Source organism: Phalacrocorax aristotelis, chromosome 7 (genome assembly GCF_949628215.1).
Source record: "Phalacrocorax aristotelis chromosome 7, bGulAri2.1, whole genome shotgun sequence".
Lineage (NCBI taxonomy): Eukaryota > Metazoa > Chordata > Aves > Suliformes > Phalacrocoracidae > Phalacrocorax > Phalacrocorax aristotelis.
The window spans coordinates 27,505,498-27,533,452 of NC_134282.1; the positions used below are offsets into that span (position 1 = coordinate 27,505,498).

The 27,955-nt window shown below is 43.5% G+C and overlaps 1 protein-coding gene across 6 annotated transcripts in view; it reads right to left on the bottom strand.

The window, feature by feature from the left end:
- Positions 1-27,955, bottom strand: part of DGKD (diacylglycerol kinase delta) — a 73,501-nt gene that overhangs the window by 33,293 nt on the left and 12,253 nt on the right. Inside the window, exons 1-3 of one of the 6 annotated variants that reach the window (XM_075099416.1) lie at positions 26,848-27,037; positions 10,970-11,080; positions 10,197-10,277 (exon numbers count right to left, since the gene is read on the bottom strand). In XM_075099416.1, the coding sequence (XP_074955517.1) occupies positions 10,197-10,277; positions 10,970-11,080; positions 26,848-27,006 (351 nt within the window). In that variant the 5' untranslated portion in view covers positions 27,007-27,037. Of the gene's footprint in view, positions 1-5,311; positions 5,410-5,761; positions 5,885-10,196; positions 10,278-10,969; positions 11,081-18,593; positions 18,682-26,847; positions 27,038-27,955 lie in introns of those variants that run through there. The other 5 variants (XM_075099415.1, XM_075099417.1, XM_075099418.1 and 2 more) reach the window with 5 other exon arrangements.

Below are 27,955 nucleotides of genomic sequence, written 5' to 3' on the forward strand. Positions count from 1 at the left end.
CTACTAGAGAAACTCTCAATTTTCAAGCTTGTTCACTCTCTAAATCTAAAACAATCTAAATCTGAAAAAAGTCACACCTTCATTGGCTATCTTGTGCAAATACTGATGCTCTCCTGACGCTTCTCCAGAGTTTAGCTTTATCTCCTCTGCCTCTTCCTCATACAGCATATGCCCTCATACCAGCTGTTAACCCCACCCCTCATGCTGACCCACATGCCCCTGTCCAAAACTAACACCAGTTTACTGACATTTCAAATCAGGCCAGCTCACAAACAACACAGCCAATCAAAGAAAATTTCCCATTTTGCATTCTAAAAATGGACTGGATGTCTCTGGACGTCCTTCCCCAATGAACAGCTGTGAATAATTGGATTAGAAAGGCAGTCCCAAAAAGACTCCTTATATTAGACCAAATTTTAAAGAGAAATCTGCTATACTTCACCCTTTGGTGTTTTGCTGTACTGAGCAACCTTCCTCCACCCAACAGCCGGAGCATAAACTTCATTCTCTGGTCTTCCTGCCATCAAAGACAACTTTATCGTCTCTGCTCAGTTCCTCCTTCAGCATATTCTGGCTGCCCAGAAACTTCTCAGCAAAAAAAGTGACAGTCTGGGCAAATATGCATTAGGACTTGCTTGTTATCAGAGTAGATTTGGTGAGCTCAGTGACCACAAAAGATGGCAAAACAAGTTAAGATCACACAGGCCCAATCACAGAGCTGGCTGAAGACATGCTGTGCGGGGAGGTGGGGCCAGGGGGACATACGACTTTGCTAAATATAGTTTTTCTGATGCGATACATTTCTCTGAGTAGCTGAAAGTGGGTGTATGAGAACACCTGCTCATTCTGACTGCTTCCTTTTACTCACATCCTGTTCAAATATAGTTTTACATTCGAAGGTACTAGCCACAAATCCCCCAAAGAGATCCTGGATTATTCCAAACAGTTGATGACTTGGGTACAGGGACAACAGGAATTTCTGGGCCTCAATAGACCGAGGAATTGCAACTAGAAAAAATAAAATAGCTGCGAGAATGATGTTGGTGCAGGCAAAAAGTTCAGCTTGATCCCATATGTCAAAGGCGGGGAAAACATCCACCATCCGCAGCTAACTGCTACATCTGCTTCTGTAGAGTGGAGTAAGTTCTTGGTAGCATATGAACCCAAAAACTCAGGAAGAAAAATTGGGTGAGATTATAATGAGGACCCAGCCATTTTATCCACTTCTGCTCTTGTTCCAGCAACAGCAGTAGTTAAATGAACACTGGTATATGTTAAAATGTTCATCAGCAAGAATCACAAACCAGCAAAGTCACTGTATGTTTCAAACACGATTGCTGAACTCACAGAGGGTAAAATGGACTATGTGTGGATTAAGAAGTTACTACTCCTTCGGAAAATACACAAAGTTAAAAAGACAACTGTGAAAAAGGGAGAAGAAAGGAAAATGAAAATATGAGTTTCCGATTCAAACCAGTCCTTTACACTTGAATTCTTAATACGAGTATCAATGCTTAGACTCATGGGAGACTGAGGCTTGCCTTCCTCCTCAGACAACATCCCTCTTCCAATTTGCAATTCAGCTTTCACCCAGTTTTACCAACAAAATCAGTCCCATTAACTCACTGCAGAGGTCACTTAGAGCTCTCTAGAATTGCACCGATTCATTTGCCTTAAAACCTGGATGCTACCCTGAAGGGGAAAGAAAAAAGAGCTTTTCATATGACACTGGAAAAATGTACCGGGTTTGTATTTATTTTTATAGTGCAAGATCTTTATTTCCTGCTAAAAATGACCATCTTCCATCTATGGAAACTCTCATTTCCACCAAATAAAACAAGTCGTTTATGCTCTTTCAGTTGTGCCAAATTCTGCCTTTTTTTTTTTTTAATAGCAATACTAAGATTGTCAAAGCCCTAAGAGCCCAAATCTCTTTTTGCGCTATACTGAGTATTTTAGCCCCAACTTCCATGTGGCTGTTTTACTTTAATTTTCAATCTGTAAAATCAGTTCCACAGGAAAACAGGTACAGCACATGGTGTGGTCTCTTTAGGGTCATTTTTACATTATTAGGTTTATTCATACTGCACTATGTACCTTGTCTGCCAGCGGATTGCACATTATAAGAGCATCTTCTCTGAGCACTGGTCATTGGCACTTAAGCCGCTACGCTGTGCCCGCAGATCAAGTTCAACTCATGCTGACCCTCCATCTGTGCTTTCTTCCAGTCCCTATCTTCCCCAATGCTGCAGTGGGAAAGCAGATCAGACAGAGTGTTCCCTGGGAAAATTATCATCTCTCATACCAGGGTCACATTCCTACATGCTTCTGGAAACTGTTCCTAAACAAGGCACATTCCTGTTCTTGGCAATTGGTAAGAGGAGCACAGACAAGGAGAGATTTTAGGACTTCTGCAACTACTGTATAGCTGTCAAAACCTAGAGTGTGCAAGGAGGTCTTTGCCACTGTTAGCAGGTACAAAATGCAGACAATCCTGGTAATTCCTGCATATTAATCAATAGACATCAACATGAATGGAGGAGCACCAAATGGGAACTGACGGGGCTGCCATGCCAAGTGCCAGAGCATCTTAGCACAGCTCTGTTATCCACCCACCCTTCACTTCACACAGCAGATGTACACATGCATCCTTTCTTCATCTGTTTTCCAAAGGATGCAGTCCTGCCAGGAAAAGTTCCCAAACAGAATTACGCTGTTCAGAAAGAGCAGCACACTTGGGAAGGTAAAGGATATTTCAGAGAAACCTTCCTACTTGTTCAAACAGAAGCAAAACCATGAAGAACACAGGGGCAGGTCAATGTTGCCCAGTGGTAGAGCTGCTGTCCCAGTGGGCTCATACACATCAAGGCTAGTAGCTAATAAATCACAGGATTAAGTAATAAAAGTCCTTGTCCATGGTAGGAAAATGACCTGTTACTGACAGATTATTGTTAGTAACAGTTCCTCACAGCCCCCTAACCTCAGCTGTGTTGAAAAGAGGCTGGTAGCTAGCACAAAAGGAAATTAATAGCTTTCAACAGCCTGGTGAACCCAGTAGCTTTCCACACTGGGTCACCAGGCAAAGACCAGTCCTGTTTCACCCACTACAACAGTGAAACCATCACAAGCACCACAACTGGTAAGACTTTGTTTCTGTTAATATTATTAGCAAGTCTCTCCCTGCCTGTCAAAATGGCCAGAGTAAAGATGTGCATAAAAAGAAGGCTTTTTCTTCTAGAGCAGCTCCTATGTAAAACTAAACCCATCATGTTCTCAAATGACCTCCTGCTTATCACAAGTTGCTCGGCCTTTGTGTCCTCACCTGGAAGGGGGCAAAGATGCTGGAATCTGCAGCCTTGCTCATGAAGGTAGATAAAACACCAACACAGCACCAAGCTTACAAAGAGCAAAGAGATTATCAAACAAAAACTCCTAATGTTCAGGCACAAGGGCAATTAACAGATGGTGATTTCAAAGCAGTAAACTTCCCTTAAGGAAACAAAAGCTCTTCACAAACAGCTGTCTTCACTTTCCAGCTCTGTATCTATCCTGTCTCACAGTAAAATACATAAAAAGCTCAGTCTAATCTCCTTCTCTTACAATAGCTTCATCTTTCTCAAGAACTCCTAGCATATTTGGGGGTCATTCTGTAACATACAGTAGCAATCACCAGATCTCTCCACCCACAGCAACTTCTTCCAGACTCTCTAACTCCTTCCATGTTTACCCTCTCTTCAATGTTTTTTTTCTCCAGATTTTTCCTTTGTGCAAGTAGACTAACAACCAGCTCCTGCAGAAGCTGGATTAAGAGTCCTAAAAATCCTTGACGTGAAAGGATTTTAGATGACTATTTTCACTGACTAACAGTGACTCAGGTCTGTTTAGCAAAGGGCCTTTCCTTAAGCAGAAAAAAAAATTGCACTGAAGTCTGGATTACGAACTACTAAAATAGTAAAGTATTTTGAAACTGCAGCAGTTCTGACAGGAAATGGGGACCAAACTGCACTTAATGACAGGAGGTGGCGAAAAACAGCAGAGTGATTCTGGACATGGCAACTCATGGCTCGCCTCATATTTTCACTTGCTTATAAAGAAAATTCTGACAGCTGCCAATATAAACAGAGCAAGAGGACTAGCAGAGAGTGTACAATTCCTGAATGTGTACACACATGGGTGTGGAAGAGGCAACAACCCCCAGCAATGCCTGACTTTCCAATGTGCACTCTAATTTTGTCCTGTTTGGAGAAGAGAGTTTAAAAAGGAGAAGGGAAGAACCATCCCTTTCACCAGTCCCTCTTTTCTAGTCTTTCCCTTATCCAAACCTTAACAAGGTGATCCATGAGACTGTACAAAGGAGCAAGGTGAGGAACCAGGACGCTTGGTGACTCCCCTGTGTAGCTATGTTCCCAGATTAGTAAGCCTTTTTGCCCACTTCGGATAGCTGTTGTCTTCCCTCTGGGTCCCTCACCCCCATGCTGAGGAAGCAGGGAAGGAAGATCCCCTCCCTCCCTAGGAAGCTGGGTGATTCCCTGCAGCATATGTTTAAGCCCATCTTTTTTGAAGTGCTGGGGCCACAAGGGGCAGTTTGGGCAATATGTGCAAGTGTCAAACCACAAAGATTTCCCTGATCTCTATTAGCCCAAGCTCGAAGCCCAAGTCTGACTTTCTGCAAACAGCTTGTAATAAAAGTTCTTAATATTCTTTCTCTTCATAAAAGTAAGTCACATGCTCTTTCTCAAAGCTTGTGTTTCAAATCAGCACAAGTAACCTCTGATCCGGGTTCCTCTTGTTTCAACAGTGCCTTACAGGCACACAGCTCCTGCACTAGATGCAAGCAGCAGACTTTCTGCCTGACACATAGCTTCAGCAGCTCTATTCACTCTTTCAAAAACATAATCTTCAAAGAAGACTTCACTGCCTTCTCTGCTAAAAAGGATATATTTCCACTTAAAAGCACTAATACAAATAATTCAACTTGACACAAAATCACAGAAATGGCAAAGGCACTTTCACTTCATTGTGACATGAATTTGCAGACATCAACAACATACTCTCCCCCCATCAGGAAGCACCCTCAGCGCTTTTATCTTTTGTTAAAGTTCAAGCACTTTGCCCTGTGTTTTTAGGAAAGGTTAATTACCCCAAAATGAAGATTCATGCTATTTCTCCACAGCGTCAACAAGCCCTGGGACAATACAGCAAAAACATACAGTCCAAAGGATATTAGATGGTCACATAAAACTGACATCTTTGCTGCTGCATAAAGTCAGTACTAAGTAACAAGGTTGTAATAATAAAAATAGTAGCACACCTCAGGCTTCCATATGGCTGCAGAATTACATCCATACCGCTTCTCAGATATGAGAGCATGCTCTCGTTCAGGAGCACCAGCAATTCCCTGTTCCTCATCCTACCGCAACCATCGTCGCCTCCAGTCATGCAAGCTCTCTGAAAAGAGGTATTACTCTAATCTCAATGCTTCCTCTCTCCTGTGACATTGGTCAGGGTGAATCATTGGTTAATAAACAGCATTTCTTAACTGACGGGCGCAGCATTTCCAACAGCACCGCAGGCACATTTCCCTTTACCCCGATTCTGGAGAACTTATCTGCATAAATCCCCACAGGAAGGAACACCTGAGCAGTTAAAAGCTTGTAGCAAACTTATGCCAAAGAACCTGAGCTCCTGATGATCTGTTATGCTGGCACAGGTGCCATGTTTCTCAATGCTCAGTCCAGAAAACTTGGACTCCTGCTCTTACCTTTCACGTTCAATCTTCCTCTAAACTAGTGTCCAGAGGAGCCTACTTACTCAGGAAAAAACCTAAACAGATGGCTTGATATGTGATTAATAGGATTAGTCCCCTCTGTGGTTAGTCTTTCTGAGCTATGCTCCACTTGCCACAAGCTGATTAGCTGACTGCTTAAGGAAGAGCTGGGATAAGTTTCCTTCTGACGGCAGTGAAGTAGAGAGGCAGGCGCTGACTGTAATAATATGCTGCTTCCTGTCTGCGGCTGAGCTGAGAGGTACTTCCCAACAGCAAAGGGTTTACAGGAGCTCAGGAGTTCAAGCTCCACCTCTTCCAGTGAAGAGCCTTTAACTATGGAGGAGGGGTCAACAGCATGGCTCCTGGCACTCAACAACATGCTCTGACCGAGATTCACTTCCACTAAAGCATCAGAAAGAAGAAATCAAACTACCCACATCTCTCTCTAGGGCTGAGGTTTCTCCTATGGGATCTCAAAGCTATGAATAAGATGGGATGGGAAGTGAATGTTGTAATCCATATTGTGTGAATGAGGGTGAAAGTCCACACCACCACACCGCCACTTGATAGCAATAACTGGAAAACATTACAAAAACACCATGTGAGAATCATACTGAAACACAAAATATGTACTTGAAAAGATGTGATGTCCTCTTAGGCCCTCTCCTGTTGATGATAGGTGGTTTTTATTAATTAAAGAACTAAAGAACACATATTTAAGATTTTTTTTTCTCCTTTAGCTTTATACAAATCCGGCACAAGGCAGGAAAGTGATAAGGACCCACACCATCAGCTGTGCCAACTGCACTGAAGACAGCAGGCTTAATTCAGTTGGCACCTTCCAGAAAAGACCAGATCTTCAGCCAACACACCAACCTGAGGAGCAAGAATTTGTTCACCACAGAAGCATTTACAAAAATGGGGCTAAGGAGATGGCCCAAAGTCCTTTCAAAGACTCTTGAGGGGATACCTGTGGTGGCAAAGTGTTGACCTGAGCAACAGGCAATAGGGAGACTGGTGCCCCCTGCCAAATCTTATGGGCTTCACAGGGGAGAATGAGCATGCTGGATGGTTCAGGTCCACAATACAGGCAAAGCAGTCATTTTGAAAGAAGCATCTCCAAAACCTAGGCTTGCTGGCATGATCTAGATTAAAAACGATTCCAGGTTCAAAGGATTGAACTCATCCTCATGGCATATTTTGTTTTAATGCTCCTAGCGCAACTGCAGGCTAATGCATTAGGCAGGCACATCAACCGAGTTACTGCGAAATTGAACTAAGAAAAAGCTGTTCATGGAAACAGCTCACTGGGAAGATCCAATGTGTCCAGTGTCATCCCAAATCATCTGCTTTTTAAAAACCAGAAGAGGCTTTAAGGGTATGGCTGGGAAAGCTCTGCTCAGAAGTCAGGGTCAGGCTTTGACCTCGCCCATCCAACACTGCTGATGTCTATTTGAGGAGGAGTACAAATGTAGGCACACACGGATGGCAAGAATCCAGGCTAAAAGTTGACCGCCCTCTTTGTAATAAATGGGTCTGAAGTACAAGGACAACATGGTTGTCACTGAGCTTTTAGCACAGCAGATGCTCTTTAAAGCTCTGTAAAAGACATCAGCCCTAGGAAAATCTGCTGGTGAGAGATCTATAAACCAGGTACTAAGGGATCATACGTGGAAAGAACCAGTCATTTACAGCCCAGATCCCAAAAGAATTTGCGTCGTAGACAATGACTTAGAAGGACAGAGATGGCAGAGATGTGACAGAACCAGTAAATATTACATCTACAGTCCTCCCGAGAGAAGAGAGACCTGGCTATATGATTTGTTCCGAGGCTTCCTGCAGCCACACTGCCTGACCTAAAGGAACAATAGCTCAACATAAAGCTTTTCCTTACACCCCTCAGGAGACAGAGCTGTACAACATCTTAAGCTCAAAAAAAGTTCCTAGTCACATGCTCCCAGCCCATTCTATAGTCACGTATCCATTAACTCTGGGTAGCAGTCCTGAAAACTGTCCCCACTGCAAACGGGATACACTCACTGAAGAAACCTATGGAAGATCAACTAAGTAAACAACAGCAGAATCCATATTACACACTCTTCAGAGGAAGAGGTCTGCATCTTAATACTCACTCTTCTCTCCCTCCTGCCTGCTGACAGCAAATTAGTTGTCAGACTTATGTCTTATACAAAAGGTTTACTGGCAGCTATATTTTTTACCCGTATTCCTCTATTTATGCAACATAGCCTTTGTTGGCTCTATGCCCTGGTTTTCTTCTCTCATGCTGCTGCCTCCCTGCCCTCCTCACTGCTCTTTTGCCGGTTTCTCCTCTGAGTGGTCACCCCTTATTACCTCTTTTCTTTGGATTTCTGTTGCTCCTCTAAGTGGTTTATCCAGTGTTTCCTGCCACTTTTGTCAGTACCTTAGGAGTGTCATTCATGCAACCTGACCTGCAGAATCTATACATTAAGCAGTACAGATGCCTGGACAGAGGGTGAATTTTCTCAGAAAGAAACCACTCCTTCATAAATCCAAAACTACCAGTCTCCATCGGAGAAAACACAGAAACAAAAAGAAAATCAGAACATCTAAAACTCAAAGGAACCAAGATGGGGAGATACAGGGAGGAAACATAGTGGTCTCAAAGAAAACCAAGAGAAAATGGCAAGACTGCAAGGTGTCTTTCCATGTGCAAGCGTCAAAGCACTGATGGCAGTGATGTGGCAGACCAAACAGCAGCAAGGCTAGCCAACCTTTTGATTTTCTAAGTATTTTTACAGCTCATGGTAAACCACAGTCAAAGCCCTCTGTAAGCCATGATAGACAGAGTAGATAGAAATTAAGATGAGAAACACTTTTCCTGAAGTTTACCTGAGCCCCATGATATAGTGATCAGCTGAAGACAGTGCAAACTGCTACTTGACTGTCAAAGTAATCCTACACTTTTTAGCCCCTAGGGAAGGCAGAAACTGGGAGCCTGATACTAGTCATGGAAGTAACTCTTCACTGTTGGACACAGATGGGGCAATCTGAGAGAGTAAACACACTATTTCCTCTTGTCCCAACATCCAGTGTCTCTGACAGAGATTAGATCTCTCCCAACTATAATAATATGCAAAACAGTAACAGTACATTTGCTTACCCGAAAAATCAGTCTTTATTTACATATGGGAAAACTGAAGCAAGGCCCAAGAGAAAATGCATTATAACAGGTAAGTAACTTCACATTCTTGAAAACTTATCCCCTACTGAATCCTTCTCTCTTGTGCACACACACTGACACCTGATATCAATATTTACTATCAGACCCACATGGACCTCCTACTTGTCCAATTATCAATGCAGAAAGTATTTTCAAACTTTGAGACAGTGCTGGGGCTTCATCTGGGCGTAGGGTGGATCCCATAGCTGTTTTGCTCAGGCAAAGCAAAAAGCTTCAGCTATGTAATGGAGACATCCTTTGCTAGATGTTGAAAGCAGTGGGTCATTACTGCTGTGCAGCAAGGCATACTGCTCAGTCTTGGACACCACCTGCAGGTCACCATCCTGCAGGATCAGCGTCCTCCCTCCACCTGGATTGCTCCCCTCTTCACCTTGCCTTAGACCAACACTACCTCCCTTCTGCACACCCTCCTCTCTCCTCCCTTTTCAGTCTTTTGGAGGATGCATGAAGGTTACTGCTGTTAGCCAACTCCAAAGCTCACACTGCTGCTTGACACTTACCCTGCATGGCTGCTGTTAATGGCTTTTTTCTGCACACCAGGCATTGCCCCCAAAATAGAGCCTGAGGAACACCTGCATCTCAGAAATACAATAATTTTTTCTCCCAGTTATAAAGCCTGGAGAAAATGAAGCAGCGACACCACCACATTTCCAGACTGCAAATATTTAGCGCATATTCCACATCTAACAAGTATCCTAAACCAATCTCACAGTTATTTCTGTGTGGCATTTTTTGTTCATCCTTTTGCTTACCACTATATATAGTGTGCATATACAAACACACATACAGCCACATACAAATAGAGTCAGAGAAAGAAGTTTACATATTTTAAGGCCTGAAGGGAAAACTAAATTCCTTTAGCAAGATCTCCAGCATAAACATCAACATCACCCCTAACTCCCTCAGCAGAACAAATTTTTCTGTCCCACTGTGTAAATGGATTCTATCAAACCCTCCCAGCTTGTAGGTAAGAAAATCCCTGAACGCAAAGTTTTAGCACTATACATAGTAATTCAAGGTATTTCCCATGTGCATGAAGAGGAGCTATAATTGCTGTAAGGAAAAATAAGTTTATTATTTTTTAATTATTTTTTTTTTTAGTGAGAGAGGCTGTGAAGATTGTTCAGATATTTTTAAACTCTGCAAAAGAGGAAGGATGTAGGGTAAAGATCCAAGAAGAATAGAAAATAATGCAAAAAGTCCTACCGTGAAGCTGTTATTGACATTCTTAGTGCTGGATTCTGCCACACTGGCATCTGTCAGATCCACCTCATCAAAAATAATGGACTGAAAAGAAAAAAGTAAATTCCCCAATGAGTTATTGAATCCAATGCATAAGCAGCAGACCCAAAGGATCATGTCTGTACGTCTGACTAGCACATCACAGCCTTTTGTGATCTGAAGGAAAGACCCAGCACCAACAACATGAAGGACTCGTAAGTCTAGTTCCATACAGTGGTGCTCTGACTTGCCTGTCTCCAGTCAGTGAATGCAATGACTATTTTTATTAAGGCATTATTTAAAAATAACATTGTAGGCTTTGTTCTTGTGAAAGGAGACAGATTTATATCTAGTTGACTATCAACATACTAAACCAGATGCATGGCAGCTCTGATTTGATAAATTCTAGCCTTGCTTGTCTCCTCCATTTCCTCTTTTCATTCTTATTTTCTCCCTTCTTTTTCAGCTTATATTGATTCAGAGCCCATTCCCTACTAAAATGCACTAAGGGGGAAAAATGTGGAAATGTGGAAAAATCAGTATCACTGGTCGACATGATGCTTTACTTAACCAAGGATTTCCAAGTGTGAGGCAAAACACAGGGATCTTCTAGTAGCTACAGAATCTGACGACAGGTGCTTTCAGAGCACGTGCTCTTTTCTCTACTCAGGGCTCTCTTCTCACAGACACCCATATGCCTCCAAAAGCACCACCACTGACTTTCTTCCCTTGGACCTTATATATTGTCAAGACCTTACCTTAGCAGTTTTTGCATAGTAGAGTGTTCGTCCTCGCAGCTTAAAATATCGTCTCTTCCAGCGCTGGAAGGAGCTGGTCTGTTTCATCAGCATCCCCTCTTTTATGATAGTCTACAAAACAAGGCGGGGAGAGGGGTGAAGTACACATTTTACATACAGGTACTGTTTACGCTCTCCTACTATATACCTGTACCAAAAAAGACCAGAGTTTGAGATCTATATTCTTAGTGCCCTCTGCTGGAAGTGCTTAACAAATTCATCCAACGTAAATGAGCACATTTAACAAGGTTAAACCGTCACAATGCATAACCCACACTGGGGTGCAGTTTTATCCTCATCTCCAGTGCTGTCACCATACTAGAAAAGATAAATAATTTATGACTGAATAAGCATTTCAGAGCCTAACAATGACTCAGGGAGCGTAACAGTTAAGCTCACTGAGGTCAGATTTCAGTTGCGGGTAATTGTGCCTTTCATTTAATTGGCATTTGATTACAAGCACATACACATCACAGTGTATCTGTCCCTATCTCCAGTTCTGCCTTGTGAAATTAGCATCTACCTGGCACAGAGCTGGCAAGCTGCAGGCCCACAGGGTGAAGAGTGAAACTATAGCAAAGAAGGAGCTGAATCCAACTTCAGCATTTGGTATTCTTCAGATAGTCTTGGCCCTGCCTCAGTACTCTCTGGCTGGCTGCCATTTCCCAGGGCTGGAGTGCCAAAACTGTCTACGCACACTGCCTTTTTTTCCCCTTTAACTACTTTATAACTAGATTGACATACCAGCATACACAGTCCCATATGCTCACTCACATACTACGCATACACAGGCGTATGTATTTAATCTACATGCACTTCATTCTACTTCATCAAATATATTTGATTCCTTCACTGAGGACAGATTTTGGATACCAACAGCTACATGAAAATAATCTCAAAAACTGCATCTTAGACAAAAGGCAGAAAAGTTAGAGCTGAGGATTCAGCCCCAAATTACTGATTGAAGGTATTGCCTAGGAACAGCAACCGGTGCTATGTCATACCTTAGTACCACAGGAAACCTACTTCTTTCCCCAAGAAATAGCCCCCAGGAACTCACTTTTGGCTGAGCGGGCCCAGTGAGATAAACACACAGTTAAAACATGGGAAACAAATGGTCCCACAATCCTGTAAGACAGGTTATTCTGTATCTTGATGCCAGGAAAATGACACAGCTGTAAAATACCAGAGGTCTCAGTGCAACTCAGGTTTGTAACAGAGTCAGGTCACCAATGACTATCAATTAATTCATGAACACAGTGTTAAATGTACATTGCCAGGCTACTACAGAGCGCAAAATAAATACTCTTACTGATCCACAGGGTTCAATTCATTTTAGAAACCCTTTCCAGGGCACTAACCTTGCTTTTAAAATGCTATATATATTGCTAATGCAGCTCTTTCCTTTTTGAAACAGCTGCAGATTTTAATACTTTCCACATACACTGGGCCTTGCCAAGCTCAGAGTTTCCTCAAAAAGCACTTGGAAAAAAATGCTGACTATAAGAAGAAACATCCATCTGACAATACATGCTTCTCCCTTACTAGATTAAGCCATCCTCAAACTGGCCTGAGAGATCATAGGGGCTGGACCACCATGGTGTGCCTCCACTCACAAACTGGCTGTGAAAAGTGGGCCTCTGCATACCCCCAGATCTGAAAGAGAGCTGCCATCCACAGACCCACTAGAGACCTTCCTCCACTGCGTTGGTAAAGACAAAAGGGTGATAGCTCCCCTTTCTCCTCCAAAAGAAACATCATCTACCTTGGAGCTGACTCCAAAGCTAGCCAACCCCAACCCACACCATTTCCTAGTGTTCTGTTTCGCAAAGCCACCTGCACACTGGCAGAAATACCTGTCAGTGCTCGGGAAACACCCTTAGTGTGCCTGGTTCAATGAGGAATTGCCAAACTCCATGGTATTTCCAGCAAAATGAAAAGAGATAATGAAAATGCAAAATTGAAGACTAAGCTCATATGAAAAAATGGCTGTCTCCCACAACAGCTCCCCACAATGCTGAAGCGGTCACTGAAAGACATATTGGCACTCATTTTCCATAAGTCACAACAGGGACACAGCAGTAGGAATACACTCTAAGAAGACATAAGACATGTGGGAGCAGCTTTAGAGCCCAGAAGTTAAACACACTATAGAGATAACCAGAAACAAGATGTTTCTGGGTACTATGCAAAGAATCTGAAACTCAGCCATGATCTTAATCTGAAGCTTCAGCATAAGAGAAAATGGGAGTTCAAAGACTGACCCGACAGCATCCCTTGCTGAAATGACCCCAAAGGTGAGGCCAGAGCTGAAGGCACCCATCTGGAACCGAGAAAGGTGCAATTGGGCTTCCACTCTGCCATGGACTTTTTACAAGATCCCAATAAAGCAATTTGCGCTCTGCGTGTCTCCATCTCCCATCTGCCAAGTGGAACAAACAGCACTGCCCAACTCTGTGGAGTCCTACTAGAATATATATATATATCTGTCTGATGGGTTACTTTAACCTCCAGCACCTGAGTATTAAAGAGAAATGTAAAGCAACAGCATCTACGTGACCATGCTAAAGAAATCACACATTTCTGCAGTTCACTTTCTACAGGGAAGAAAACGTGGCAAGAGATTTTCCAGATTAAGACAGAAACATGGAGTGATCTTTTGCATTCCTTGGACAAAACCACATAAAATTAAAAAACGAGACAGACAAAGTAGCTACTGAACTCTGCAAAACCCTGAACTGAAGTTAGTGGGGAATTAAAAATCCTGGGGAAGACTCCCAGGATGCAAAGCCCAAAGATATCAAGTCAGCCAAAAGCCTGATCAAAAAATAGCAACTTGCAGGAGGAGATTTCAGAGCTCTGTTGCTGCGCTTATTCACAGATATGCTTAAACTGGGGTTAGCCAGAGCCCCGCACGCCCCAAGCTCGGTCAGCAGCACTCTGGCTGCTCAAACTCTTGCCCAGCCCACCAGAAGAGTAACTCACAACAAAACAACGCCCCTGCTTTCCCTCAGCTCCCACAACTCCCGCCTGCCACACTCAGCTCCCGAGTGCCACACATCAGGTGGCTCCCCTCACATCGGCAGGGCTCACTCACCTCTGCACAAGACATGTATTCCTCCATTCCTCTTTTAAACAAAAAAAAAAAACAAAACAAAAGGCAATAATCCCAGAGGTCACCTTGCCCCTCCCTAAGTAGCAGTTTATGTCATTTGCCAGCCTCTATCTATAGAAAACCTCACAGCTACATAACTCAGACATGAAAGGCCAGTTAGAAGCGAGCTCTTGCATGCATACACTGCTCGGAGAAAACAAGCCTCTGGTTCAGAGCTGCCCATCTCTGCACGAGAGCGGCTGTTCTATTTATAGGCACACAGCTCAGTAAAGAGTTTGGTGGGTTTGGGCGGAAAGGGCTGGAGATAAGATCAAGATGACTTTATAAAATGATTCAGACATCGCTGCTTTTCTCCTCCTCTATTTTAATTTTACAGCCAAAGGACTTGCTACTTGCAGAGGAATGCAGCTGAAGAAAATTAGCTGGGGAAAGGACCTGACACCAAAGTGACATTGAATGAAATAAATGGGGAGAGATGAACAGTTATTTCTGCTCACCAGCTTCTCTGTAGCTTTTTTAACTGAAGATCTAGTTTGATCAGATTACTAGCCATGTAATTCATCAAGACAAAAGTGAAATTACTTCTCTGATAACAAAAAAAAAGTTAAATCTATTTTTAGTGTCATATACTGGATCCAGTGGAAAAGGTACAGCCCTGAAACACCATGAGGTTTGATTACGTGCATCCTACTAAGGACAAGTATAAAAACTGTTTGTGATGGAACTATCCAGACTGCTTTCTATCCAGCTGAGCTTCTCTCCAGCATGGTGTCCTGTGGCATGGCACTCCATGGGCAGACAACACCGTGAAAAAGTGAAGTATCTTCTTGGATCAAGCCTAAAATGATGTACTACTAGTTTCAACAGTGACACCCTTTTATCATATTACAAGACAGTGTAAAAAAGGTTACTGAACAAACCGACAATTTAAAGCAGCACCACACACAGCAGAGAATCTTAAGTGTCTCTTTATAGAGCGTAATTAGACAGCTGAAAGGCAGGGCCTAGGAAATTTCTAGCATTTCACTATTTATCTTTGGCCTTGAAGAAAAGCAACTTCCTGCAGAAAAAAATTCAGTTCACTGTGAGCAATACACAATCCTCTCCCCAACTCATCCCCTTTTAAAACTTGACATTTAGGAAAAGAAATAGTATGTTTTCAGATTTCTTCTATCAAAATGGGTGCAGGGTTTAGGCCTAATCCTGAACTGATAAAAGAAAACTTTTGCCACCAACCTCAACGGGAATGGTTTCAAACAACTCAGAGAACTTAAATGAAGGACTTAAGACAGGGAGAGCCTTCTGCTTCAGTGCTTTCCCTTCACACAGTCCCACCTCCTAAGAACAAGACACCAAACTATTAACAGTAGTCATTCACAAAACCAGCAAGACACGGCTGTACTTTTTGCAGCATTACTTGTCTGAGGTGTCTGTGTATCTAGTAACCCACATCAGGAGATCAGAGAACCAGCCTACACAGATTAAATGCTTTCTATACTGATAATGTGAATGATTCTAGTAAAAAGTTAAGAATGATCCCATCAGATTTTAGCTGTTTTCAGAGTGCATTCCTTTTTCTCCTGCTCACTACATGAAACACAGGAGTAGCCCATCCTTTCCTGAAGCTTAAGCCTCTCACCCCATTTGGAAGTAGGGCCCTTGATATAACTGATTTCCTAATCTGGAAAACAAGATCCTATTAGCCAGACTGAAGGCAACTATCAACTGTACCCAGCTGCCAGGCTGGCAAGTGTCCTTTGGCACAGGGAGGCTCCAAACCGTGTCCGATATAGACAGAGAAAGAACAATACAACCTATTTTACAGCTGAGATCATGACATATTCTTAGGGGCAGTTATTCAGTGCAGCATATCTGAAACAAGACTTTTGCTCCACTGATATTTCTTTCCAATGCAAAAAAAGAACTGTACACAACGTAAAACAAAATCATTCAAAACTATCTCAACAGCAACCAAAGAATCCCAAAGTCCTCAGCATCTAGATTTCTGTTTTTCATGTGTCTTCAGAATGTAAAAACTTCAGGGCACAGACTGTTTTTATTTTTATGCACTATAAAACTTTGAGCAGGGTGGTGAGGCCAAACAACAAATAACTGACTGAAGAAAACACCAAATGGAGAGAGGAGAAACAAAATGAAAAAGAGTATGTGGAACTGATAGGCTGTCTATATATATGCTTTCTGAGGAATTTTACAGGCAGTTGATCCCCCTGGGACCAAGCAACCTCATCTAGTCACTGACTTCGGGTAAACTGTGGCAAAAAAAGATGGGAGCAGATCTGCAGTCACTTAAACATGGCAAGATAGTCTTGCCACGCTAGGGCAGGTACAAACCTGGAGTGCGGCACCTTATGGGTAAAACAGTTTTAGTAGCTGGTTCCATAAAAGCTCTTTGTGATCATAAATACAGAACTAACGATTATTTAGAAATCAAATGAAATACAGTAAATCAGACAAAGAAACTACAGGAATAAATCTAACCAACTCCATAGACTAAGACATGAAAGGTCAAAAGGCTAGGGGTTAACAAGCTAATCCGAGTGCAACATCCTTCCACCAGACAGTGGTCACACCCTGCAAATTAACTCCAGGAAGCCTGGAGGAGTGAAAGCTGGATCAGTAAACCACTTCTAAGTATGGGACACACAGAGAGCTATAGAGATCTATAGGGTAGCACAAGGAATTTACAGGTTGCATAGTCCTCTTTGGGAATTCTACATTAAATGCAGTTGGCCCTTGCAAAAATTTAAAAACGCATTAAGATTTCTTCCACTGGTACAGAAAGGTCAAGACATTACCTGAACTCACTGCAACAAAAGGACTCCAGAAGAGGGGAAAAAAAGAAAAGAAAACCAGAGGTCTGCACCAGGAATCAAATGTCAAAATAGAAGCTAGGGCTGTGCATCAATGATTAAGTAAAAGAAGCCAAGCTCTCCACTGATGAAGGGGGTGCTGTCTAGGCTTTTAGTGCACATTGTTTAATACCATTTTGTTTTAATAACCTATGCTTTATAAACTGGGAAGCACCCATGTCAGGCTACAGCACAGACCTCTATATAACCATATGGGAGAGCCTGCAAAATCTCCCCTAACAACCACCCTCCAGATCCTCCCTCTTTTCTAACCTCCAGCTCTGCTGTATTATTTGAACGCTACATATCCAGTAACAGACTAGGGCCAAGCTCAGCCAACAACTCTCAGTACAGCCTCTCTGTAACTACTAAGACAAGCAGAATTCAGAGCAGCGTGCAGCAATCTGTCAGTACTATAGCTGAGATGTCACTGCATCAGGAAGTGCAAGCTTATTCTCCAGAGCAGCAGTGAAAAAAAGGAGTTTGTATCAAAATACTGAAACCAGGCTTGAGTTAAAATCTGCCTTGGCACAGATAAACAAATGTTCAAACACCTCATTCTTCAAAAGTTAATGCTGCAGCCCGTAAACAAAGAATACATCTTTGAACCAGCTTCTTTTCAATACCACATTCAGCTGCTACTATTGTGAATGATTCTCATCTAAAAGGGATGAGCACTTATAGACGTAAAGTGATCAAATTAACAAAGAAAAACAAATTTGAAAGCACGCAGAAAGGCTGCACAGATATGGGAAAGGAAATACAACATATCATCATATCATCATGCAGCTCCTTGGTAAAATGAGCTCAGTTAGAGAGCTCCAAGCAAAGTACTTAAAACAGATGAATACTCTGGTCAGCTACTTAGAAAAGAGAATGAAAAACATAGCAGTACACACTGATTCAGGATGAGTTAGTAGATGGACAACTCCTGGCATGCTAACTGCTTAAGCCCTCAGTATGCTTTCCATAGGCTCCAGGCATCCTTCCCAAACATATTTATCAAAAGAGAGGAATTGAACACAAAGCTCAACTCATCCCAGCAAACTAAAATAAAGCTGGAAGATAAGGGCTCAGATCCATCCAAAGTGATAACCAAAGCCAAAAAAGCAAGTTTAAAAGCTACCTGAAAATTTTGGAATGGAATAAAATTTTAAAGGACACTAATTAAACAAGAACTTCATACATTTAAGGACAAACATGAAAAATACGCTGTTATTTTTTTCTACCATCTTAAATTACACATACACAACTACATCCCTTCCTTAGGGCAGTTTCCCCATACACAAAAAATGTCAAAACACATTACCTGCTGTGAAACCTTCAGCTCTTGAGATATGCCTGTCACACACCTACACACAGGAACCATAGACTCCCCTGTATTAACTCAGGAGCCCACTGCTCTCCTGCTGAAACACAGCAATACAACCTCATTGTGAGCCACAGTGTTGAACACAGAACCCTCTAACGCTACAGCCTGTAGAGCTTGAATAACACATCTATTCACTCAGAGAGAGCCAAGTTATTACCAAAAAGCGCTATTGCCCACCTAAGCCCACCCATCCACTTCATCAGCAGGCAGAATGAGCCAGGCACTTACCATAGCGGCATGTCAGGGCCATTTGATACAAAAGTATCAGGCTGGGAAGGCACAATCCGTGCTATTACAAGAAAAGCGAACAGAAGGGAAAGCACATCGGGAATACAGCTGCGGATCTCATTCTCACAATCATAACCACCCCATCCTTCCCATACTGCTAAATGTCATGGAGATCTTGGCCAAATAGGAAGGAGAAGCCAGCAGAAAGTACTGGTGAGAGAACTTCAGGACATGGGAAAGTGAAAGTTATACCTTGAGGAAGAAAACTGAATCCTTTGCCCTTGTGACGAGGAGGCTGAGAGAACGACAGCTTCCTCCCACTGTGTCTGGATTCCCATCAACTCTGCTACTGAATTGTGCAAGGAGCCTTATTTGGTAGTGGCTGGTAGATGTAGGGCCAAATCCTTATCCCTTTTACTCCAACTGGTATTCCAATGGGATTACACTGTTGAGAGCAGAAAGCAGCTTTTGGCCTTTGGCCATTTAATTAATACTTAAGGTATCTTAGAATTTATTTTTATCTCCTCTGTAACAGTTGTCGTTATCAGATTTTCCATATTTATGTATTAAACAACCTATGCTTTTAAGTTTTTTTTTCCTCATCCATTTAACATAGTTTTTAAAGGATACTCTAAAGTTTTTAATTTGTTTTTCCATTTTCCCTGTTTTAATGCCCTGCAAGTACCTTTGACCATGCCAAGACATCTCGATCAGCACCAGTAACAACAAGGAAGATTAGCACAGCCCTGGGAACACCATTCTAGTAACTTTCAGCTAAACAGCACAGAAGGGCCTGGTGCGAATTCCCAGATTACTGTTTTTTAATAAAATCTCAGCAATAGATCTACACGTTCTAAAAGAGTACACTGACGTGCCTCGACAGACAGCAGTTTGAAAAGCAGGCAACGCGCCCTCCCCATTTTATCAACCACACTTCTGTCTCTCAAGAACGAGCAAAGGTGGCTGTCCCATGCATCAAGATATTACAATGGTTTGCAACGCCTGCGTCAGTTCCCAGCTCCCCTGGGGATGCCCTGCGTGATTTTCGGCATTTGATACAAGAAGTATGTATCTCATTTCCCCGTATGGGAAACTGAGGTGGTATCACCTCTCCCCACTAGAATATTACATGGCTAAATTTATTAAAACTTGCAAGACTCAAATACAATATGTTTGGTGCAAACATTATGTAATCAAGACAGCGTTTCCTTTTTCAAAAAAAGCTAACCACAACATCAGAATAGGCATCAGATGTAAAACTTTTAAACTTAGCAATGAAACTGTGAGAAAATAAAAAGATTTTGTCTAAACCCAAATGGAGTAATCCCATATTAATCAATTATCTAACTCAGCAGTGGTAATCTTTTACCCAGGCAAGCCACCTTTTTCCTCTCTGGATGAAAGGAGGGCAGCAGGCTTTGGACCTCCTCCTGTGCATAATTGCTCTACCGTCCATGTGTAGCCCAGGGACTTCAAGAGAGTTAAGCACCATACCCTGTGAAAGCACTGGACTGCTTCTGCAGAGGTGTGGCACTACTGACTGGGCATGCACAATAAGCTCATTGCTTTCCAGAGCGCTTTATATAAAAGTGTGCAAGAAGGGGTCACAAAAGATGGCACCTGATGTGGACCACTGCTGCTGCCTCAGCTATTTGTCTGCCTGAAGCTGAACTGGCCCTGGGTAACTAACTGTCCTGCAGGGCTGCAGAACCAAACAGAAGCATCTTCTTTAATAGATACTTACATAAATTCTTAGTGAAACAAGAAGCAATAACCACTTGGCAGGGAAAAAGCAGAGAACAAATGGTTTAGAGTGGAGAGTTAATAAAAATTCCTTTAAATAATGGTTTGTGCATTTGAAACCTTGAAAAAATGTATTCCAAGAGGAAGGCGGCTTTTCACTTGGACAATGTTTTGCCCTGAAATTTCCGATGCTGGTGGGACGCTATCTAGTGTAAACCTTAAGCTTTCAAGGAAATAGGGAATACAAAAACCTCTCTCTCAATTCTGCTTTCTCTTAAGTATGCAGGTATCTGCTATTTTAGAAAGAATCACATTGGATTTGTAATTAAACAAGGTAAGGTTATGCAGTGTCTTACATGGTATACTGCATTTTCTAATCAGGTAATCTGAAGATAGACATTTTACAGTTTTCATTTCATTTATAATCCAGTACTCCTCCAAAGTAAAATATCAATTAATTCTTTGTAACATCAGGTTTTGGGTAGGGAGAAATACTCTGAATATTTGAGTTTGTTTTATTAAAAAAAAAAGAAAATAAGACCTTTAATACCCATTTTAATTTGCCTCTAATTTTATCTGAAAGAACAATTACTACCCTGGCAATACACTTTTTAGCAATGTGGTCGAAGTAAATCCATGTTCTCAAAACATGCAAAAGTTTAATGTTTGCTCTTCAGTTCCTGGAACCTGAACTACAGCTAGAAGGAATGAGAAAAGATACAAGTGTGTGTGAGATTTTGTGCTTTGGTGGGTTTTTTTGTGTGTTTTTGTTTTGTTTTTGGTGTGGTTTTGTTTCAGTTTTTTTAAAAAAAGGAAGTAACAGCTGTTGCTTTCACATAGCATCCAAAACTCTCCAGCAGTGAGGCAAACTTACAGTACACCAGTGGTAACACGGCGTTGGGAGGCTTCCCAATTTTTGTCAGAACAGATGAGTCTGAAGAGCACACAAAACATAACGTAGATTGATTTAAGGGACAGAAACATTCTTACAGCCACGTACATTGGCCTAAAATCCAGCCTTTTTCCTTAGTGCTCAGAGAAGGAACTAGTCTGTGGTGCTAATCCAAGAAAATTCATATCCTTACAACCTGTGCTCAAGATGTTCAGTTTCAATCCGATCACAATAACTTCTTTTTTGCAATAATTATCTCTCTTTTTAAGTGAAGAGTCGCCAGTTTCTACCTGGACTAAAGCACGAGCCACTACAATTTATGACATGTGAAGCTCCTAAAACATCCTCTTTTAGACACCCTGTTAGAAGGCAGCATAACAAAACCAGACAGACTTTTTAATATGACTTAGTGGAAGATGCCACAGACAGTTAAGCCATAGATTCCTGAAAATTCCTTGTTCATTTGTTGCATATTTCTTTTCCATTGTCTCTTTACTAAAATGCATTGCTTATCATAATACATCTTTCAATACTTGTATCAAACTAATAAATTTCTCCATTTCCTCACTCTAATCTCATCTCAGAAAACCTTACAACATTTGCCCTCTAGAAATAAAAATAACACTCTACCTATAAAAAGGACATTTTATCTATTAGGCAATACAAGAAGAACCAAAATGAGCTTTCTTCAGCTGCTCATGCTGTCTACCATATGTTTGAGAACTCAGTTTAGTCTGCTCTGGGAACTTGCATAAAACTGAGGAGAAATATTTTGCTTCCTCCTGTTTTTTCTTGCCTGTACGCTTTAGGGTGGCTCCCAGACCTCAAAGCTACCAATCAGAAAGAGAATCACAGCCTCCCATAGTGCAAAAGTTATCTATACCACAGACTGCTACACAGCACAGAAATCGGAAACTGGCTAGTTTGGATACTGAACGAAGTCTGTCCACTACAGCATAAAGCTTGGTACCAGTCAATTTATCCTGCTTTTCATAGTGTAAATTAACCTGACATGTCTCTGCTACTGAAGCTAGACAGCTTCCAATATCCCAGAAAATTTGGAGAGCTGCTAGCTCTGTTTGCAACTCTGTTGAAATATATACTGCAAACTTGTCTTAAAAAGTTCAAGGCAACGACAAATTGTTATAACAACTAAATTACTACAGAGAAATTGCTCATAAAAGTAAATAGAAGTTAGACTGAATTAGTCTAAACAAAAAGTCCTCCTAATGCCACCCAAGGACATTGCTGAAACCCTGTCTGATAAACAAACTGAGATCTCAACATACCACAGCTGGCACGCTGGAAATCACACCTAACTGATGAATGAAATGAGAAGATGGCCTATTCATCCACCCTCCTGCTTTCTGAGGTTTGTAATGTGATGCTTGAAATGAAAGGTCAAGTACAAAGGAAGAAGCACTTTACTGTCACAGCCCATGAAAGGTACAGTGCTCCATTTCACGCCCTCATCTCCCAGGACCGCTTTTGATATTAGTGTCTTCATCCATGCCAGGTGACAACTGAGATGTTATTACCACTTCAGCTGATTCCAGCTGAGTCCTCAACACTGCTCAGAAGCTGGGAGAAAGGCTCCTGCTGTTGCCTCTCCTCACACACATCCTCCTCCTTTTATTTCACCTCTTTTCTAATTCCCATCCATTCAACAATACTTTTTCTTAGTTGACCAACAATTTCTCTAGCTGCACCGATGCCAGCCTGAGACCAGGAGAGGGGCTAAAAGCAGCATACTATGATGCTTGATGCTGGTACAAGTCCAACAGGTCTCAAAATGGCTGATCAAGCACTCTACACAGTCTCTACTTCTTTGCCAGCGGAGACAACTGCAGTTATACTACTAGCTATACCTGATCATAGGAAGTCATCTTATTTCCTCAGAATAATAATCATTAAAAAGACTGCTAAACATGCTTCTCTTATACCTTCTTCTCTTCCTCAAAATTTTTTTCTAGCTAAAAATAAGTAAGTACACTAAAACACAGTACTTTTCTTTCCACTCAGCTTTCCGTTCCCTCTTCCCCTGCCCTGTATGTTCACAAGGGACAGATTTTTCAGCTAAACAGATGTTAACTATGATTTGCTTTCAGACACTGCACGTCAAACTCACAGTACCTATACATCCAACAATTCTATTTGCCCCACAGTATTACCACATCAACGTATTTCAGTCAAATGCAGTTGGGTGACCTCTGGGCTCAGAAACAAGTTCACTGAAGTTTTATGGTCTTGTAACCAAGCAGCTTTATTTTACAGCATTTCTTGGGAAAACAGATGCCAGGACCAGAGGAAGGGAAACATACCTTCAAAGTATTTGTGACTGTGACAAACAAGTAAATTCAGAGGAACTACATGGCTACATCAGACTTTGCACTCAAGCTGTGATAACAGTAAGCTTCCATGGTCATTTAACTGTACTTACAGGCATGGTCTTGAGCTAACTCCAGCAAAAGATGTGGTTAGAAGAGATTTATATCCTCAGGGCACAGTAAAAGTCTGCCTGCATCTCCTAGTATCACTGATGGACCAGTCCAACAGCTTCTACAACTCAACGGTAGTCTGTCATTCAATAGACAAATTCAAAATTAGGTCTGCCTTTACAGAGGAAGCAAGCTCATCAAAAGTCTCATCAGAACTGTGATCACTCACAAAGTTGTCTTTGCTCCTTGCCTTCGGGCAAGAAAAAAAGTACACATGCAGTAGCATGCAGAAAAGAGGATGACGAAACAAAAGGACATCAACAGTAACAGAACAAATCAATCCTGGATATCCTAACACCTGGGCTTACTTGGAAAATTTGACACCGTTTACTTGAAGGTCTTCTGCAGATTAACACACAGGAGGCTTAATAGCTGTAGACAGTATCTGTTTACAATGCCTGTTCTTAACGTGTTTATACTTGCGTAGCCCAAGTGGTTGTTTAGGCTTTTTCCAGCTATGCTGACGCAGGAAGTGATGTAAAACAGGACAAATGGTTACATAGGGACACTGGGGCATGTTCTGCTATATTCAAACAAAAGGAAAATCCAATGCACCTTTTACCTTGGCATCTCTTAGCACCCTACTGTAAGCAAGAGTTTCCACTCTAGCACTGAAAAAGTCAATGTCCTACCTCTTACCACAGACACCACCACACAGATATTAAGTCTGAATACAGCATCTTTCCTCCCTTCTCACATGGGGCCTCTGCCACAAGTGGTATTAAGAAATCACAAGGTTCATCCAACCTCCAGCAAGCCAAATTTCTCAAATTCAGCACCCGTGTGTGGGAAGAGACCTCAGAAGACTTATTTTTTTTCATAGCAGATTAACAGACTGGATCAGGTCACCCAGTGCTACAGCATGGCTGAGATCTGCTTGATACACTGAACATCACCCTATTTAGAGGGCTTCACTGTTTCCGGTTGTGGTCAAAAGAACCATCTCACTCACACAGCCCAGACCCTCAGTGTCTTAACTCAAGAAGTGAGTGCCAGTGTCAGCAGCACTTCACAGATGGAGGAAGCAGCCCTGCCATGCGTAATGAAGTGAGAGCACAGTCCTCACGCACTGTGTCACGGTGGTTTTGAACTGGGACCAATGTAGCAAAATGACGTTAAGCAGCAGAATGATGATACATATGCATTTGAAAGCAGGGCAAACTAGCCAGCCGAAAAAAAGATCCCTTCGATACCACGTCACACAGAGACATTTACGCTCCTTTGCTGTAAATACAAGATAAGCAACACTGAGCTCACAGCATCAGCACTGAGCAAGCCTCCTGCATCCATGCAGCAGCAACTGTGCTTGCCCATGCTTCAGAGGCAACAGAAAGGCAATGGCAGAATAACAACTAACCTGGTATTTCTAAGCAGAAACATATCACGCAACAATCCAAGTGTTATACAGGACTTTAATGGCTACAAAGGAAAATCATGCAGCTATAATAAAAATAGTACAGAAGAGGGCAACTCCCTATGGGTGGTTTCTGGCCTAAGGCTGAAGGAAATCTTCGCATCTTCTCTTACAGTAACAATACAGAAGAACTACAGCTATAGTTGCAGAATACTGTTACTGCCCATAAAAACGGCATTATTGTTCCAGAATGAGCCACAGGGGGTAAAATCTGACTGGGCCAAAGGAATCAGAGTAGAAAGGATTGTTACCTGACCAGGGAGGTAAAGCAGTGCAGAAAAGCTGAGAGCAAAGACTAACCAGCCATAAGATCACTGTTTGACCACACAGGAGGCTAAACATTACTGTATGGCTACAGAAAGGAAAATCAGCACAGTACAAGATGGGGAAAATTGGGATGCAACCATGAAAAGGATAGGAATATGCTGAGGCAGGCACACACTGGCTGTAGGGGACAAAAGCAGGGACTACATGTTTCAGAGAACAGAGCTCCAAATATAAGACAATGACTTGTACCATGACCAACAGGGCTACAGGAGGGGGGTTTAGGAAAGTGGTAACAGGGAAAGGTACATTATGACCAAGAGATATGGCTGTGCATGGGCCCTCAGAGAAGGTAGAGGGAGGTGAGGAGGGAGCCCCTGGCAACTCCAATATGGGGAAAAAAGGTGAGGCAAAGAATATCAGATAACAGGGGGCAGTGCTGGAGGGCAGGAGCTCAAATCTGACTTCCACAACTCCAGTAAAATATTACTGGGGGAGAGAGTAGGGAATGAAAGAGGTAGGACAGGGTCCTGCTGAGCCTGGGCACACTTATCACCATTAGGAGTGAGAAGCTCCTTGGTAGGTCTGAAGCTGGGCACTAGGAAGAAAGTGGTCCAAGCTGCGCTACTGGGGAGGTTGAACTGGGGAGGGTCCTACATAGCTTCAGAGAGGCAGTTTGAGGATGGTACCTGCTGGGTGGTTGGGGGGCAATTCCAGGAGACCCTTGGGCATTGAAAGGGTCGTTGGCAGACCCTGAAGGGCATTCAGGGAGCAGCTGTTGACAGGCACCTGGGAAACAATTTGTTATGGGGAACCCTGAAGAGCAGTTAGGGGTTTACTAGTCCATGAAAAGCTATTGGGAGGGTGTTGTTAGCAGGTCCCTGGTCCAGCCAAGAGGGACGGTTTGGGGGGCACGGAAATGGAAAAGTCCCTGAAGAGTGGCTTTGGGAGGGGTCCTCCAGCAAGTCCGTGAGGGGGGACTTGGGAGGGGGGGGTCGCCGGCACGTCCCTGGGCGGCGGTTTGGTGGGGGTGGGGGGAAGAATCGCCGGCAGGGCCCTGGGCGGCGGTTTGGGGGGGGGGTGGGGGGAAGAATCGCCGGCAGGGCCCTGGGTGGGGGGCGTGTGTTTGAGATGGTCGCCGGCAGGTCCCTGAAGGGGGCGGGCGCGTCGCCAACAAGCTCCTGAGGAGCAGCGTGTAGGGGGGAGGGGGCATTACCGGCAGCTCCCTAAGGGGTCCCTGGCAGGCCCCCGAGGGAGGTTTGGGGGGGGGGTCTCTCGCAACTCCCAGAGGGCCGGGCAGGGGTAGCCAGTGGGCGCTCCCCGCGGCGGCGCAGGCCGTGCCGGGCGGGCGGCGGCGGCGCTGAGGAAGACGCGGAGGCAGAGACGGCCGCGGCGCTGCCGGAGCCCGAGGCCCTGCCCGCGGCCCCCGCCTGCCGCACGCACCTTCTGGCGGATTTGCCCGGACGTAGAGACTTTACGGATGAGTTTCTGCGGGGAGCCCGGCTCCTGCTCCGGCTCGCTGTCCGACGATTCCTCCGCCGCGGCGCCGGCGGCGGCGGTAACCGCCCCGGCCTGGGGCTGCGAGGCGCCCGCCGCCGCCATGCTGCACGGTGCGGGGCGGCGCGCCGCGTTCTGCAGCCGCCCGCCCCGCTACTGCGGCGCCCCCTGGCGGCGGCCGCGCCCCGCGCCCAATGGCGCAGGTCGGCGGGGAACGACTGCGGCGAGGCGGCAGCCTTACCCGGCACCCCTCACCGATGGTGGCGGACCGAGACGAGTTCTCCCACCCAAGCCTCGTTCACACTGGCCCCTGCTCGGCCTGAGAAAAGGTTTTCCACCTCCGACCATGCTGGTAAGGCGAGGCCAAAAGCTTGAATCTCGACCCCGATTTTTGTGGTTCTTCCCAGCACTCCAATTATAGAATCGTTCAGGTTGGAAGAGACCTTTAAGATCACCAAGTCCAACCATTAACGTAGCACTGCCAAGTCCACCACTAAACCATGTCCCTGAGCACCACATCTACACACCTTTTAAATACCTCCAGGCATGGTGACACAACCACTACCCCAGACCGCCTGTTCCAACCCCTGACAACTCTTCTAGTGAAAAATTTTTCCCTGCTCTCCCATCTAAACCTCCCCTGGCACAACTTGAGGCTGTTTCCTCTTGTCCTATCACTTGTTCTACTGGATTTAATAAAATGCTGAGAAAAATCCTGGGGTTCCTCCTGCCCCCCCCCCCCCCCCCAAGACCTGTTGTACCAACCTCCTGCACAAAAATGTACTTTGCACCCACTCCATCTTATATACAGGCTTGCCACTCCCTCAGCAGGCTCCTGCTGCCAATCACTACTTCATTTTTCAGTACAGAAACACTCTTGCCTGGCTCAGCGTTTTCCCACACCATTCCTCATGGGCTCTGTTAGCATGAAGCGCCTGCCCTGAAGCACTTGTTTGTCTCATGCCCATTCACTGCAGCTACAAGACAGCACGGAGTGTTTCAGATGGGATTTCATGAAGATATATGAGGGGGAAGTATATGTCATCAAACCAGG